This window comes from Dermochelys coriacea, chromosome 5 (assembly GCF_009764565.3).
Source record: "Dermochelys coriacea isolate rDerCor1 chromosome 5, rDerCor1.pri.v4, whole genome shotgun sequence".
Taxonomy (NCBI): domain Eukaryota; kingdom Metazoa; phylum Chordata; order Testudines; family Dermochelyidae; genus Dermochelys; species Dermochelys coriacea.
In genome coordinates, this window is record NC_050072.1 from 5,214,439 (window position 1) to 5,232,000 (window position 17,562).

Below are 17,562 nucleotides of genomic sequence, written 5' to 3' on the forward strand. Positions count from 1 at the left end.
TATAACCAGGTGAAACATGGTCTTCCGGTTCAGATCATGCTACAGTCAATTCCTGGTAAAGGCAGCCTTCTTCCAATTAAATATGTAAGAGTTCAGGAAATATTGTGTTTCTCTTCAGAATCTATTGAATACATTTTAACTATCGCATCAGAAATCTTAATGGCAGAGTTCAGTCTTGGTCAATAAAAATTGTATTTATGTGTAAATGGAAGAAGAAGATGAAAAATAATAAATTAGACCAGGATATAGCAATAATAGGATTAGCTATAAAATTCCTAGGTAAATTCTAAAAAAGGCTAACTACTGTAGGCCTGTATTTGAAAGAATTGGGCATGCTGCGATGTTTCTAATTTCTGTATGTAGTTAATGCAGATGCATTTAAGAATATTTGTCCATGCCGATGGCCAGTTATGCACTGAATTTGCCTTTTGCCTAAGTACTCACAGTAGTTGTCTCTGTGTATGCTATTTTGCACCTAGCCAGTTGAAAAAGTTGTATTTTCATGCCTTAATGGTAAGAGACAGGCAATAAATCATGTGGATGAGTTTACCCTTCTTCCTTGAGTTTGGATATGTAATATATCTGGTACTGTAGTTCAAGGATATGTATCCTGTCTTAACCAGCTGATACGTTTTTTCCTTTTATTTCAGATTTTCTATTTTGTACATACATTGTTTTGTATATACTGTATATGATGACTTCGGTGGGCAGTGAACGTACCCGGGGCACTCGGGACAAAACACAGATTTCAACCACGCAGCCAGCACAGCCACAGAAACAAGTCGTACAGGTAGGTGTTGTGTAATATCTGTCCCTCAGGTTGAGAGTAAATGTCATATTATGATCTGCAACCATCCCCATGGTCAGTGGTTCTCAAAAGTATTTGATTGGGCCCTCTTCTTTGAGTCTGTAGTTGTTCATGCTCTCCCACAAGTACATATACTGTCACCCAGCTCTGAAGGCATAGCGGAGAGCAGTGGCTGCTGGCTGGGTGCCCAGCTCTGAAGGCAGCACTGCACAGAAGTAAGGAAGGCAATATGAAAAGTGATATTCATCAGTATCACTTGTCACAGCAGACCTAGTGCCCCGTTGCCACCATTCGTTCTGTGCTGCTGCTGCCTCCATGGAGCTGAGAGCTGGAACCCTGCCACCTCCAGGTGAGGGATGGGGGAGGAGAAGGAGACCCTGAGTTGCCTCCAGGTGAGGGATTGGGGGTAGGAGGGGGAGAGCCCAGGTGACAGGAATGCAGCTGTCCCCTTTATCCCTGCCTCCTGGGTGCGCGCACAGCCCTTCTGCATGAGGACCAGTCACCTGGGGCTGACAGCTAGAGCTCTCCTCCAAAAAATAAATAAATAAAAAGCACACAGCTCCCACCTCCCTTGACACATTCCCTCGCCTCTCTTGGGAAGCCTGCCCCATAGTTTAAGAACTGCTGCCCTAGGTTTAGTAAAGACTGAGAGTGGGGGAGGGAAGAAAGCATTGCGTCAGTTTGGCGAGCATGTCATTGCATCACTTTGGTGAGCATGTCTGGTAGCTTGTATTTTAATACTGTACTGGGTTACTGAGCAAACTGCTTGCTGGCTTCAAGCCTGGGATCCATATTCCTACATCCACGCTAGTCTTGCGTTCTTCAGCAGTGCTCCAGATCAGCAAGGAACTGCAAGGCTGTCTGCTAGTCTTTTGCCAGGATCTTACACCACAGGCTCTTCACATCTTTTCAGACTTCAGCTCTTTCTACTGTCCAGAGACTAGAATCTTGATACTAAAGCAGTGGTTTTCAACCCGCAAGTCGCTTGCAGCCCAATGAGCACGCAGCTGCAGCCCATGTGGCTATACAGGTAGAATATATATTGTGTGGATGTGGCCCACAGAACACAGAGAGAGCTGCGTATGCAGCCCACAATGGAGAATAGGTTGAAAACCACTGTGCTAGAGGATCTGTAGGTAGTGCTAGAGCTTGGGTGGAAGAGTGAAGCTTCTCTCAGTGGCCAATAGGGACCACACTTAAAAAGGCATCTGCAGCAGGATCCAGAAAGCTTCCAAAGACCTGTCAGGTGTGGTGTACCCACAGGAAGTGGTACAATGAAAATAAAAAAGATTCGTATTGTGAAGGCATTGAGGTTGACACTGACTATGAAGTACTTATCATAGAAGATCAGGGTTTGAAGGGACCTCAGGAGGTCATCTAGTCCAACCCCCACTCAAAGCAGGACCAGTCCCCAACTAAATCATCCCAGCCAGGGCTTTGTCAAGCCTGACCTTAAAAACCTCAAAGGAAGAAGATTCCACCACCTCCCTAGGAAACCCATTCCTGTGCTTCACCATCCTCCTAGTGAAAAAGTTTTTTTCCTAATATCCAACCTAGACCTCCCCCACTGCAACTTGAGACTATTACTCCTTGTTCTGTCATCTGCCACCACTGAACAGTCTAGATCCCTCCTCTTCGGAACCCCCTTTCAGGTAGTTGAAAGCAACTATCAAATCCCCCCTCATTCTTCTCTTCTGTAGACTAAACAATCCCAGTTCCCTCCGCCTCTCCTCATAAATCATGTGTTCCAGTCCCCTAATCATTTTTGTTGGACTGGACTCTTCCCAATTTTTCCACATCCTTCTTGTAGTGTGGGGCCCAGAACTGGACACAGTACTCTAGATGAGGCCTCACCAATGTCAAATAGAGGGGAACGATCACATCCCTCGATCTGCTGGCAATGCCTCTACTTATACAGCCCAAAATACCGTTAGCCTTCTTGGCAACAAGGGCACATGGTTGACTCGTATCCAGCTTCTCGTCCACTGTAATCCTTAGGTCCTTTTCCGCAGAACTGCTGCCTAGCCACTTGGTCCCTAGTCTGTAGCTGTGCATGGGATTCTTCTGTTCTAAGTGCAGGACTCTGCACTTGTCTTTGTTGAACCTCATCAGATTTCTTTTGGCCCAATCCTCTAATTTGTCTAGGTCCCTCTGTATCCTATCCCTACCCTCCAGCGTATCTACCTCTCCTCCCAGTTTAGTGTCATCTGCAAACTTGCTGAGGGTGCAGTCCACACCATCCTCCAGATCATTAATGAAGATATTGAACAAAACCGGCCCGAGGACTGACCCTTGGGGCACTCCGCTTGATACTGGCTGCCAACTAGACATGGAGTCATTGATCACTAGTGACCTGTTGAGCCCGACGATCTAGCCAGCTTTCTATCCAGATGGACTTAGGCCATCTTTCCATTGTTTAGAGACTCAGCAACCCTGCAGTGATAGTCTAGGCCAGCCCATCAGGGTGGGGGAGGGAAAGAGAAGCTGGGCGCTAATAGCCAGATTTTTTTAAACAGCTTGGAAGCTGCTGGATGCCGAGCACTTCTGAAAATCTGGCATTATTTCAGGAGTCACCCATCTGTTTTGCTGGACTGACAAGAGCCTGTCTGTCTGTCTCTTAGGTCAGCATATCCTAAAATGCAGCAGGCTACTGGTGCTCACTTGGGGAATGGTGCCTCTTCTTGACTCTTGGATTGACTTGTGGTATGGGGAGGCTGACTTTCTACTTCATATAGTAGTCTCTTTTACTATGTAACTCCAAGTTTCCCCCTCTGATTTGCATTTGTAAGTCTTGAACTTGGTGTCTCGCTCAACTGCACAGACCCAGAAAGTGGTTTTCCTGGGAGAAGCTTTATTTTTATAACCTGACAGCTTGGATACAGTAAATCTTCTGAGTTTTCCCATGTGGTATCTAAATTGTTCTCTCCTCCCTTTTCATAAGGTGATGCTGGTTTGGTCAATTGAAGAATTACTTATTCTAAGTACTGACTGTCCTGTTTTCTCTGTGTTGTCTTCAGATATCACATTGGCATTTTTGCTTGGAGGAGCTTACCAACTAACAGAAATGTGCTGTATTTTACTTTGTGGTCGCTATTTATTCATTTCTCTGAATTGAGAGGATGCTGCTAACCTCGGAAGTCACGTTAAAACCCCACAGTATAATGCTGATCTTAATTTGAATTGAATAAGAAATTACATTACACATTTTTCCTTCCTCTGACTGGTATCCAGTGTTACACTGGGTTTGTAACATTTGTGTTGTTGATTTTTTGGGGGTTTTTTGCTTTCTGATTTTGTGTGTTGGTAGTAAGACAGATAATTAAAAATCCCTGTGAGTGTGTTTTGTGATTGGTCAAGGTTTTTCGGACAGGTAGAACTTGGCTGTATTGTTTATTAGTCATAAGAACAAAAAATGAGGGTGCAATCTTTTGTGGGCTAATACAGTGCTAGTTATAGAGTTGACACTTACTCAATAAGGGCAAACCAGACTGCAGATATTGAAAGCGACACGTTCCATGACTAATGCTGGTTTGGTAACAATGTCTGTGTTTTTTGGAAAAAAGAAAAGGAGTACTTGTGGCACCTTAGAGACTAATAAATTTATTAGAGCATAAGCTTTCGTGAGCTACAGCTACAGCTCACTTCATCGGATGCATCGGAAGCCGTAGCTCACAAAAGCTTATGCTCTAATAAATTTGTTAGTCTCTAAGGTGCCACAAGTACTCCTTTTCTTTTTGCGAATACAGGCTAATGCGGCTGCTACTCTGAAATCTGTGAGGATAATATATGTATGACACCTTGAAATGTAAAGGACTGAGTACTGTGATCAGTACAAACATTGTCCTGCAGCCTGGAATCTGACTTTTCATCACTGCATATGCCACTTTTCTCAAGGAACTGGGACAGCTGCAATGACTCCTCAGTAAGTCAGCAGCTGAGGGAGGTGTGTTGAAAACAATTTTTAAACTCTTCCGCTCAGTGTTTAGACTTATTGCAGGAGTGATAGCCATCTGCCTTCTTTAAATTGTGTGCTTGTGGTAAACTCCTAACAACACAGGCATTCTTCTTGAAAGAAGTGTTGGCTACTTTGACTCGTAGCCAAGGAATAGGATTTTACAAGGCCACCTCAGAAAGGTTGCACAGTAGTAATGAGATTCACCCTCGACAGTGGGTTTTTCTCCTGTGTTCTTCCATGGATAGCTATCATCCCCTTTTTCACTAAAGTCTTTCTCAATGTGTCAGCATCAACTTGGGACCTCAATCATCTCCCCAGCATTCAGTTTAGTATGCAGCAGGTAGAAAAGGTTTCCTGTTTTGGGAGGGAATGGAATGAGGCCCATGAGCAAAAGGTGGCCCAAAGCCCCCTTCCTTTTTCCTTTAGAGGTTTATCCTACAGAGGCTATAGATCCCTGAAAGCCACATGATGGATCAAAATGTAGCATTATATGATGTGGCCACTAATGTCCATGGGCAGCTGCTGCTTCGCCAGAAAGATGAGGGCAGCTGCAGTCTGCTCTGTTATGCCAGTCAAGTGTGGCTCTTGGGGTTCCTGACAAATTGCCAGTGTGGATCTGCTATCCAAACCTATAACCAAAGCACCAACCTTTCCAACAACAAAAACAGCCATTAACAAAATTATTCAGTGACAGATTGAGACAAAGGAAACAAGCTTAGTGCTTACAGGGAAAACAAGTGAGACTGTTCACAAGTAAAAATGTGAGACCTAATACTATAGCACAGTTGAGGGGCTTGGTTACACACTGACAAAGCTGTACTGTTGATGGAAGCTGTCCCTACAACAAGGTGAAAGCCCCTGGATTCTGTAGGACTTTTATTCTGTTACAGGGGTGTGGTTAGGATTTATCTAGATTCCCTGACTGTATCACGATTGTAGTGTAGATTAATTTATCCTTGACATACCTTCTCCCCAACCTTAAAGCTGGTCTAGACGAAGCCCTTTTAGTTCCTTCCTCATGTAACTTCTGAGCCTGTTCCTTGTATTCCTCTTTAAAAATTTTGGAAGAAAAAATTGGTGTGTGACAGTGGGAGGGATATTACATGAGTACAATCACAAGTTTTTGTTTTATATTTTAATTAAACTTTTTGGGACCCTTACTGGATATTTGCACTTTTCAGGCAACAGCAGAACAGATTCGCCTCGCACAGATGATCTATGATAAGAATGATGCAGATTTTGAAGATAAAGTGAAACAAGTAAGTTTCCCATGTTACTACTGGTGCATTGACTTTTATATGTAGCATTAGTCTGGTGCTTAATGGTTTTGTTTGCTCAGGTTTCAGAGGTCAGAGTGATCTCTTTGAAGCTTTCACACTGCATCCTCTATCCTTCAACCTACCTCCTTGATTAAGCTGATTGGTGGCAGTGGGGAGCCCATGGTCTCTCAGCATGCCCTGAAGGTTAATGAATCCAGGTTGTGGTGGGAAGCAAGTTCCAGAATACAGGACTTCTCACAGAGAATGCCCTGCCAGTAGCCACCTCCCATTTAAATCAACCTAAACACCTCCGCTGATTGCATTTGTGGCCATATTGCATGGGGGATAGTCTCCCAGGTAGGCATATCTCATACCAGGTGTAGGGCTTTGTTGGTCCAAATCAACAGCCAGAACTCCACGCAGAGGACAATAAGCAGGTCTGCTAAACCCTGTGTAATAACCAGATAGGTGCCTTCTGCACTAGCTCCTAGATGAGCCCAAGTTAAAGCACTATGTAGTTCATAGTGCTCACATCTAATCTCAGGGTGATTATAACAAGGTGAGCTTTCAGAAGAAACTGTCCCATCACAGAGATGAAAACGAAATGTTCGTCCCAGATAGAAGCAACCCAAGAAGTTTCAAGATCCTCAAACTGAAAAACTCGGTGACAAGTGCCAGCCTTAGTCAGAGGTGCCAATATTGTTATCAATTTTTCTGATTGCTTTTTCTGATCTACCAGTGTTTCATTGGGCTTGTCTGGGTGGAACCTTATCCATCTAGTTCTCGTCCATGCCCTAATCTCCTATAGATACAGCATCCTTCTAATGAGCTGCTATTGCTTAATAATCTTTAGAATAATAATATATAATAATCCAAAGTGTATTTAGCTCTTATGCATACACATATGTGGGAAGTATCTATCACCTGTGTAAACTGCATTTGCTAACATCTTGGCAGCTTTTCAGGAAAAGCTGAAGTTTAAACATAGCTCAAAGGTGAACTGAATCTTTTTAAAAAAAAATAGAGTACCCAGATCATCATTAAGAGCATGTGTAGGCTTAAAATTGCAAATAAATTCATTGTAAAATCAAACTGCTTCTCATCAGTTCCTCTTCCATTTGCATGCCCGGATCTGGGTTCTAATTACCCTGCTGTAGTGGGTAATCACTAGCAACTTAAGCAGTGTAAAGAGTTCAGTTCTTTGCTGTGCCTTGGGTTATGATTATCACTTGCTGCCAAGTGCTACTATTGGGTTTACTGTTGGAAAAACAATCAGCAGCTTCATCTGGTGCAGAATCCAGCAATCCACCCACTTAGAGGTCCAGCTTTGGGTGACTGCATGGCAGCTGTTCCCTTCCTTCCAGTGGCATTTTCTTGGGTTTCATTTATAAAGCCTGGTCTGAGGCATTGTCTTTATTCCTTACTTTTTCCTGATGTCTACATTACACAATTGTCTGGTATGTGCTCAGTTGCCATGGCAATGGGTGCACACCAGGAGCCAAATCGTGTACTCCCTGCTTGTAGCAAAACCTGTGTGCATCTGTTGGGTATGGAAATGCATAGGATTCCAAGACTCTGCATAGGAGGGCTACACTACCTTCAGGGACCAGAATGTGGCAGAGGCTCCCAACATACATGGTGGGTTTTTTGGTCGGAGAAGGGGGGCAGGTTGGGTTGGTGGATCTGCCACTATAAATATCTCGTCAGTCATCCCTCCTCCCCCTGAAAGCGCACTGCAGAGACTGCTGTGGCCATGATGCCCTGTGGCCTATTGTGGGGAAGGTTTCCTCAGGCTTTTGTGCTTCTCTGCTGTACACAGCTATCTGACCCTAAGTCAGTGGTCCCCAAGCTTATGTCACTTTCCCCCTTACCTGTAATGTAATCTGTGCGCACCCCCTGGGAGTAGGGCCAGGGGCTGGGACTGTGAGCTGGGAGTGGGGCCGAGCCATGGTTGGAGGTCGAGGCCGAGGCCAAAGCCAGGGGCTGGAACTGCGGCTGGGAATGGAAGCTGCAGTCAGGAGCCAAGGCCGGGGCCTGGGGCCAAAGTCGGAGCTGGTGGGCAGAGTATGGCTGAGTAGTGCTCCCTCCCTGACCCCCATGGAGACTGACCCGGGCACCTTCCAAATGTTCCTCCACGCTCCCCTGGGGGAGCTCACACACAGTTTGGGGACCAGTGCCCTAAGTTATAAATAAAAAGCAAACACAGAAACCTGAGCTTAGATCTTGGCAATGGTTAGGCTTTTCAGGTCACCCTTAAACTGTATTTATTTGTCCTGTATGTCTGCAAATGTGGTGTTAGTGACTCTGGGATCTCAAGCAATTCTTTAAAAATATATATATTTTAAACGCAGCATTTCAGTTTGTCTTTGGTACAGCAGCAATGTTCTTCTTGGGAGAGTCTGGAGTAGCACTAATTCTCACCTTATTCCTTTTAATAATGGTTTGATATCTAATATGTCTAACTTTTGTTTTTTGTTTTTACCAGCTCATGGAAGTGACGGGGAAGAACCAGGATGAATGCATAGTGGCGCTACATGATTGTAATGGGGATGTGAATAGAGCAATCAACATACTGCTGGAAGGAAGCTCAGACACAGTAAGGATCCACTTGTGAACAAAACAGCATATTTTTGTTATGGTCCCTTTTCTACTTTCTAGGAGTGGATTGTGGGGGAACAATCAAGCACTTGACCTCAGGAGTCTCCAATCCCTCCATCTCCTTCCAGCTCTCCCTAAAAAAGGAATGAAGACTGGGGAGACTTCTCACTCACATATTGATATGGTAAAATCTGGACTGTCCTTGGAGTGAAAAAAATGTTTCATGCCAAGTAGTAAACAAGAGAAGCACAAAAAGGAGCATAGGTATTGAGAAATTTGGTCATCCTTTTTAGCATGCTCAGAGCCGGAGGGCTTCCCAGCCAGCAAGCCAGAATCTTTAGCCCGGTTCTTTGGATATTAACCTGATCCTGATGTATGATGTAGTATGTTAATGTTTTATTGTAACTTTGCCTTAACAAAAAGTTTAAAAAAACAAACTCGGGCATGCACAACAAAACCCTAAACTAAGCTTTGAAAACATTGTCGCTGCCATGTCACTTTATTGCTGAGTCCCTCTGATAAACACTAAGGGTATGTCTATACTACCTGCTGGATCGGCAGGCAGTGATCGATCCAGCAGGGGTCGATTTATCGTGTCTACTCTAGATGCAATAAATTGACCCACAAGTGCTCTCCCATCGATTCCTATATTCCACCGCCACGAGAGGCACAGGCAGAGTCGATGGCGGAGCAGCAGCAGTCGACTCACCATAGTGAGTAGGTCTAAGTATTTTGACTTCAGCTAAGTTATTCACGTAGCTGAAGTTGCAAAATTTAGATCGATCCCCTCCCAAGTGTAGACCAGGTCTAAGACTTCATATAAACAAAACCACTTTAGCTCCACCTCTGGATCTGGTACTTAATGGCAAATGCAGTGTTATGTGCTGCCATGTCTAATCAGTCTGGTGTCTCAGGCAGTTGGAGATGGTCCAGAGTAAACAGCCTTGTGTTTGCCATGAATAGCCAATTTTCACTGCTCTAGCAAGAGAAACGGCCACTTGTAGAGATATAGTATTGCTCCATAGATGTGTACTGCACTTAGCAAGTGTAAAATTAAGATGAGATCTGTGCCCTGAGGAGTTACAGTTCAAACTCTAATAATGGAGCAGTAGGACATGGCAAATAGCTACTTGTTTCATTAATAGCCTCATTAGTGAGAATCCCTTTAAGAGGAGGGGAGAGGAATATCTCCAAATGTGTTTAATAATATTCAGAGTAGCGCAAATTTCTTGTCCCAAGAAGTAGTGGACAAGAGTCTTAATGGGGGTAAAGCTGTTCCTGCAGAGCCTTTTAAATTTATCAGATGGGATCCAGTCTGCTTCCTCATCTCATCCTAACTCGGAAGGAAAGTCTGGACTTCATTTCCTTTTAAACCCTCTTCCTTTATCTCTCCTATAATGAGTCAGTGCAAAGACATGTTCTGCTCAGATGTTGCTACAAGCCAGTTAATCTTGTTTCAGCTTCTAAAGCGTAGGAATCACAAATTGGGATCTGTTTCTAGTTGAGAGGACAGGAAATGCTGGTAACAAGTAAGCTGGTAACAGTCACAAACAAACCTTCCTCTGCTCAGCCTATGTCTAGATGTTGGGGTCCTCGGAGGTGGACTATTGCTAGGGCTGCAAGTCTTTCACGGAGGTCATGTGACTTTCTGGGACCTCTGTGACTTCCACAGCTGCAATGGCTGGTGCGGCTGACCCCAGGGCCATTTGAGCAGCTGGGATAGGCCTGGGGCCAGCGGCACCAGCTACTGCTCAGGCAGCCCCCAGTCCCCCAGAGCAGCACCGTCCTCTGGAGCACACCCCTAGCACTTAACATTTAGTTAGGGTTATTTTTAGCTTTTAGCCTTAACTATTGCTTGCTGTACAATAGGTGGTTAAATCAAGACTAGCAGAAAGCATTGAATGAGTTTCTTGGGTATCTCGCAGGGACCAAATACATACTTAGAACAAAAAAATAATAATCGCATTTTAATTGTAGCAAATACTGATTTCAGTCTGACTTCAAAAGTTTGTCTTCATGGTCTTCAAGTTGAAAATACATTCTTCTTTGAGTAACCTAAATGGGCTAGAGCACAACAGTTCTTAGAATGTTTTCTCTGTTAGCAGAGAAGCTTTATGTAAATCAGATGCAAACCAGCACTCTGATAGCTTGGCATAGCACTTTCACCCTTTGGAGAGCCACTCCAAATCGGTCACTCACCATAGAGAAGTGTGGAAGGCTTGGATGGTTGTACATCAGTGTAGTACCGAGCCTGCCTGCTGGGAACCAATACTGATGTCATAAATAGCAGAGTTTTCCAAGTTTCTCAGTATACATTTTTTACATGAAACTAAGGGATTTAAAGTTGCTCTTAAAATTTGCTGCTGTGCATATTCACCGGCTTTTTCAATTATTTTTGAGGCAGTCTCTTGGTAGTTCACCCAGGATACATCTTGAGAACTGGGTACTGTCTACCCAGCCTTCCCTCTACAAGGGCATGCTTCCACACCGCCAACCTTGGCAGCCATAGAATTATAGTAGCACCATGCTTTGCCACAGAAGGACTTTAAAGCCAGCGGCGGCTGTTTAATGAGAGAGGAGAAAATTGGATCTTAGACCCTGTGTCACTTTTTGTTACCCTGAGGGCATTTGCTTTAGTGTCCTGGTTAAAGTTCAGCTGGAGAAGTTTTTCTGTCTACCTAATTGCAGGAGGAATTTTTTGGTTAGGCAGTCGTCTTTGTCCTTATCTGTTGTGTAGTGTTGCTACAAACTGCCCCACAGGTGGCTACATTCCAATGGTAGGTGAAATGAAAAAGCTTCAGCGTGCATCAATAATATCAATGTGTTGGAGGTCTTTGGTTGAAAGACACTATAGGATGTCAAACGTTTTCATGGGATTCTAGTTGTTCATATATGCTGCACTTAAAATGCTGCAGTAACTTGTAAGCAATCTATTTAATGCGGCCAAGATGGCAGAAAAGCAAGAACAAATAGTTAAAAGTTCTATTCATAGAGCATCCAAAAGACTGCCAATGAGTGTCTGTCTTTGAACTGAGGCCTACATACTGTCTGTCTGTCTGATAATTGCTTTATGAAGATCCCTGTTCTTACAGCCTCTTCTGGATGTACAGAATCAACGGAAGGATTAGGCAATGTTCCTTTGACTACTTTTTCAGCTGGGGATATTACTCAAATGGTCAGCGTCTGTCTTCATGCCTGACTAGCGGTTTTGCTGGCTAAATCCTTCAAATCTAGGGTGCCAAGCTGGTCCTTCAAACAATCCATCGTGCCACTTAAGATGAGACCAATAACTTCACCCAAGACGGGCCTCTTTTGTTACATTGCTGCCCAAGTTCAGATCTGCAGCTGGTACTTGGACTGCTTCAGACAAGGTCAGCTGAAAACTTCGTTACTTAGCAGACTATTATTGGCAGTAAGTTACCTGGATTCTGGCTTTCCTCTCCTCTAAGATGTTCCCTGTTAGGGGATACCAGCATTAGCCTTAGAAGACATCCTTAGGGAGACCCAAACTCCTCTCAGCTCTTGCTTCTAGAGGAATTATTCTTTCTGTGCATAAGTAGCATTAAATGGCTTAATGAAACCCTCCACTTCAGCTATTACTTTAGTGGAAGTTCTTATGAGTGGAGAAGGAAGGACTTGATTGCTTCATAGCTCTACACCTGCTACTTAACACACACATTAACATCTGGACAGTTTCAGCAGGAATTCTACTCTTCCCAGCAGTTGAGGTCAGTTCTCACTAAGGAGGAACTGTGATTCTCTGCTTCTGAAAGAGGCTATTGCAGAGTCTACGTTTCCAGAAAAACATCTCTTCCCATATTGGGGGACACCAATTCCACAGACTCGTTAGAAAATAATATTGAGGCCTTTAAAAATTCCTGTCTGTTTGCCACAACCCAACTTTTGTGTTTTTTGCATACAGCTTGTGTCTGAGCAAAATAACGACAGCTCCTTTTGACTCCTACCCCTTTTAGGGTGACTTGTAAGTTGTCTACCCTGTAGGATTTTCTTTCCTTTTGGAGATCTCAAACTTTCTCAGGATTTCAGCATGTAAGTAGGCTTCATGCACCATAGCGCTTGGATCCCCATGGTAATCCTCCTGTATTGGAGGAAAATCAAGCTTTCCACCACATATAAACTAATGTCCTTTGCATATTCTTTCACCTGTTTGTGCAACTCGTAGTCCAGTCTCCTGTCAGCTTAGGAGAAGCCCAAACCTATGGTGCTTCAGCCTCTCACACCTGAGAAGAAATTGAAATAGGATTGTAACTATCACTCCCCCCCCCCCCATCAGCTAGCAACGAAAGGGTGCCACCAGAGTAACTTTTTGTAGTGCTAATTCTTTCCAATGGAGAAGTTGAAGCACAGACTGTTTTTGATTTTTTTTTACTTTTAAAGCATTACGGTATTCAGTTTGTGTTGCTACCTTGATAACCTTTGGGGCTTTTCCATTGTCTAGCCATCATTGGGTAGCTTGTCACAGCATATCCTCTGGAGAGGGGACTTTGATTTGAGTTGAATGGAAACTTTGCCTGAGTAGTTCAGGAGAGACTGGGCAGGACCTAGAGTTAATGGCAGCCAAACTTCATCTTCATTATGATTGGTACCATTGCTTCTTTTGAGGTCACAGCTTAATCCAGCATTTCAGATGGTGGTTGGAGGTATAAATTGCCCTCTGTTTGTATGTTGTTTGTCTAGACTGTAAGCTCTTTGAGGCAGGGACTTCATTCTCATAACTGTATATAAAGTGCCTAGCACACTGACACTGCAAATAAATTTTAATCTTTCTCCCCTGCTTTAAGAAAAGGAGGACTTGTGGCACCTTAGAGACTAACAAATTTATTTGAGCATAAGCTTTCGTGAGCTACAGCTCACTTCATTGGATGCATGCTTTGTAACTATGGCTCAGTAGCCTAATTCTACAATTAAATAATATATTATCAACAGCCATATTGTTCTGAGGTTTTTTTAGCTATTTCATTTTAAACTCCTACAAATGTTTTGTAATTCCTAAGGGTCTGACACGAATCCTGAATGTAACTGTGGATTTAAGATGAGAGCAGAGGTCTGACATTCAAGCCTTGATTCTTCGCTTTCTCTTGCTTGTGCATTGCAGCAGTTTCTGAAACAGCAATGCTACATGCAATGTGCTGCAGTCCTTGGGCATAGTGGCTTGTTTTGGTGACTTCTTTTGGCCCAGTTTCCCCAAGCTGCAGTTCTGATACTCTGATCATCAGTGCTTAGATTCCAAGAAAGCCAAGTTCATTTGTTCTGTTTTCTAATCCATCTGCTCTCTCATTGACCTCTTTTTCTCCCTGTTGCAAATATACATTCTCCCCTGTCATGCCGAGAGATGGAACGATTCAGTCCTGTTTGTTTCCAGTCAGACTTCTGAAAACAGTTGAGAGGATGAATGCCTACCTCTTAGCAGGTTTTCTGCTATGCTGTCTACCTAGACTTCTTTAAAGTAACCTGAGTCAGTTGTAGCCAGAAAGATTTGAGATATTAAATGTGTGCTACCTATGTTCCATGTGGGAAAACCCACTCTCAAAAAGCTGTATCTTCTTCCCCCTCACACAGTGATGTCTTCCTTGCTCTTTGTCCTAGTTTAGCATGTGAAAAGCATCACGTATATCTGTGGCTTTATACACACGAGATCCATTTATCTATTAATTGGGGTTTGGGCTGGAAAGTTTTGGAAAGTTGACTGGTTATCTCTGCTTTTTGATCTGTTGTGTCTAATACTTCTCCACCCAAATAGACTTCATGGGAGACTGTAGGGGGAAAGAAGAAAAGCCTTGGAAAAGAGAGTTCAGAAAACAAAGAGAACAGAGAAAAGCGAGGGGACAGGGAAGTGAGCCGTGGACGGGGAAGCTCCAACAGACGGGGAAGAGGAGGCAACCGTGGCCGAGAGTGTAAGCACAGACACCTTCATTTTTAAAGCTCTAGTAGCCTTAGTCTTTCTCTTCCTTGCCGCTGAAGTTGGTTGAGTTATGAAAGAGAAGAGGATCTAGTGGAATAAAGTCCAGCAGAGCCTCAGTGTGGTGACTGAGTTATTGCATTTGTTTTTTTGGCAACAGGTATGCATGATGCTGTTACATGTCTTGGTTTCGAGAGAATTTATTTTTGATTTATCTTTTTAAAGGCAAATTGAATTTATTTGAAATACCTTCTGCCTTTTTATGATTACATAATCTTTTGAGAGTCGCTGTTTGGTACTTATATTTGGAATGGAACCTTTGCAAGGACTTCATATTGAGCATTGTAGAGCAGATAAAACCTGATACATTTTCCATACATTTCTTTTAACAAGCGAATAGCCAAGTTTTGATTCCATGTCATATGAGTGGGAGAACCTGAGGGTGGTCTGAGTTTTATGAAATGTTTTTCCCTTTAAGGGAAAATGAAAAGGTCTTGGTATATCCTGGGGATTAATTATGAGCACACCCATGCACAAAAGATAAGCTTCTACACAAATAGAAAGGGTTTGGTGTGAACCTAAACATTATTAGAATTACCACAGTGTATTCAAGGGCAGTGATTCAAATACATTGCACAAAAGTGTGCCAAATGCTGCAAACGCTATTTCCAAAATTAGGTAGTACTGAATTAGATCACCTTTGAGTATGTTACCCATTATTTAAGCCATTTCTTAAAATGTCCCATACCATATGTATTTTTTTAATACCAAATCCATATGAGAAAATATACATACATTTAAAAAAAAAACAAAAAACCTCCACCCATACAAAATAGTACACTGCACGCACAATTCTCCCCTTGGAGAGATGATGAGAGTGAATGAACCACATGTGCTAGATGTTAGTCACATTGCTTAATGCACTACTGAAAAGCCCTCGGATGCTACAGTAATCAGGGTCTGTAAGAACTTATGTAGAATAGAATAGTATCTAGATGCTGTTTCATTTAATCATCTGGAAGATGATGTAAAGAGGATATTAATGAAATTTGTAAATTGCTTTTGGAACAAATAAGGGAATATCAGAGACTTAGTACATGGTAAGCCAGAGTGTGAATGTACAGTGCTCTAGTGTGCCATGTACTAACTGACCATGTGGACAAGCCCTAATTCACCAAAACAAAAAAGTAGTTACCCAGAATTTGTTTGCCAGAGCCAAATGCAGCTTGGCCTTCAAGTTTTGGGCTCTGTGCTAAATCTGGAATTTAGGATTTTCAAATGGGTTCTAGATCTTGTAAAATATGCTCTCCGCACCTTTATGTGCACATTATGTCCCCATTGCAGTGCTGAATACAAGTCATGCAGTGCAGAGTCTCCATTAACAGTAACAAGTACTGTAGTAAGTGGTGAGAGTCATTTTCCTTCAGGGACCCCCTTCTTTGGATTTCAGCTGACACTTGAAAACATCCAGCCAGAGGTTTTCCACGGAACGTAATTATAGAGCTCTTGTAAAAAACAAAAACAAAAAACATTGTGTCCCATTCAGGTTAAATGTAATGGACTAGATTCTGGTGGACTCTGTGTGAGGTGGGGGAAAGGGAAAGCATGAGATGGGAGGCTTCTTCCTCACCCCCTTCTAGTTCCTTCTGGTTCTTTTACAAGGGACAGTCAGAATGTGGTTGGGTAGGAAAGGCTCAGTTTAAGGCTAGCTGCCTCCTCAGAGAGGTGAGGTCATGATCCTGTCCTCCTTCAGACAGGTCAGCAGAACAGGCCAGGGACAGAGTGTGAAGCACCAAAGAGTGGCAGAGCTCCTGTTGCCCCATATTTCCCCCTACAGCCCCAGGTAGGGTTCCTGCTGAAAGGTGATCTCCCCTGCCCCCCACCCCACTCTACAATGCAGGGTGCAAGATTTATGAACTTACATTTAGGAACCCAAATCCATTTTTAAGATGCCTAAATAAGTGTATTGATTTGAGAGGTGCTGAGCACCCACAACTCCCATCACCTCTACTTCACCTGCTGTACCAGCTCAGCACCTCTGAAAATGCAGCAGCTTATTTAGGTGCTTGTTAGAAACTGTGAGCTACACAATCTGTTGCTACTCTCTGTTGTTTTCAAACATCTTACAAATGTAAAGATAAAATTTCCTTCCCTATCAATCTTCTGTCTTCTCTCTGCAGTTCGAGTAGAAGAGAATGGTGTGGAAAACAGTCAAGGGGAGAGGCCTTCAGACCGTGGGAAACGTGGCCGTGGGAGAGGTAATGTGGTGTTGCTGATGTGTGGACAATCACGGCTTTTCTCTTGTTGAAAGGATAACCTGCTTTTTTAGATCTCAAAAGGAAGAGTAGCTTTAAAAGCCCAGCCATACATGATAGTCTGTGCCCTTTGGTTCCATAAGAATAAGCCACGTGTAATTTGATTTTCATGAAATTTTTGGCTTGAGTGACCTAAACAAGGTGCACAAGCCTGCATGGCAGGTTTAGCTGTGGGCTGACGTACTCGGATCTGTCACTTGACCCCAAAGAGATCAAGTGTTTGGGCTGTGAGCCCTCAATAACCTGCTCTTATGGGGAGTGCCAGCCACTCCATGAAAGTCAAATCTGAGTGGAGAGCTGTGGACCCCCAAGATACACTATGGCCTATGGGGCAGCACTGGGTTATTTTATTAAAGATAATGAAGGGGTGGAGGAATTTGACTTGTACTCATGCCAGTCCCTCAAAGTGGATTCTGGTGGTGTCAAGAATGCCATCTCTGCTTTGTACCCTATGGGGGGGTCATAATGCTTCTCTGAGGCTTGCTAGCTAGCTGACATGGAAGGCTAAGGGGAACCTGGGATACTGTGAGGGAAGAAAGGGACTCAAGAGGTGCAGGAAGTAGTCTAGATTGTGTTGCGCTGAAGATAAGGGGAAAGGGTGAAATCTGGATTTATTGGGGATTTGGGAGTCGGGAAGCTTCTGTTGATTTAGTGGGTGAAGAGAGCATGGCTTTTGGGAGTGAAGTGTTTTCTTTAGTATGGGGGGA

At 43.4% G+C, this 17,562-nt stretch overlaps 1 protein-coding gene across 1 annotated transcript in view; it reads left to right on the plus strand.

The window, feature by feature from the left end:
- Positions 1–650: 650 nt before the first annotated feature.
- UBAP2 (ubiquitin associated protein 2) overlaps positions 651–17,562 on the plus strand; it is a 99,228-nt gene continuing 82,316 nt past the window's right edge. The window contains 5 exon segments of the mRNA XM_038401233.2: positions 651–790; positions 5,945–6,022; positions 8,508–8,618; positions 14,382–14,535; positions 16,721–16,798. Coding sequence (XP_038257161.1) covers positions 692–790; positions 5,945–6,022; positions 8,508–8,618; positions 14,382–14,535; positions 16,721–16,798 — 520 coding nt within the window. The 5' untranslated portion in view covers positions 651–691.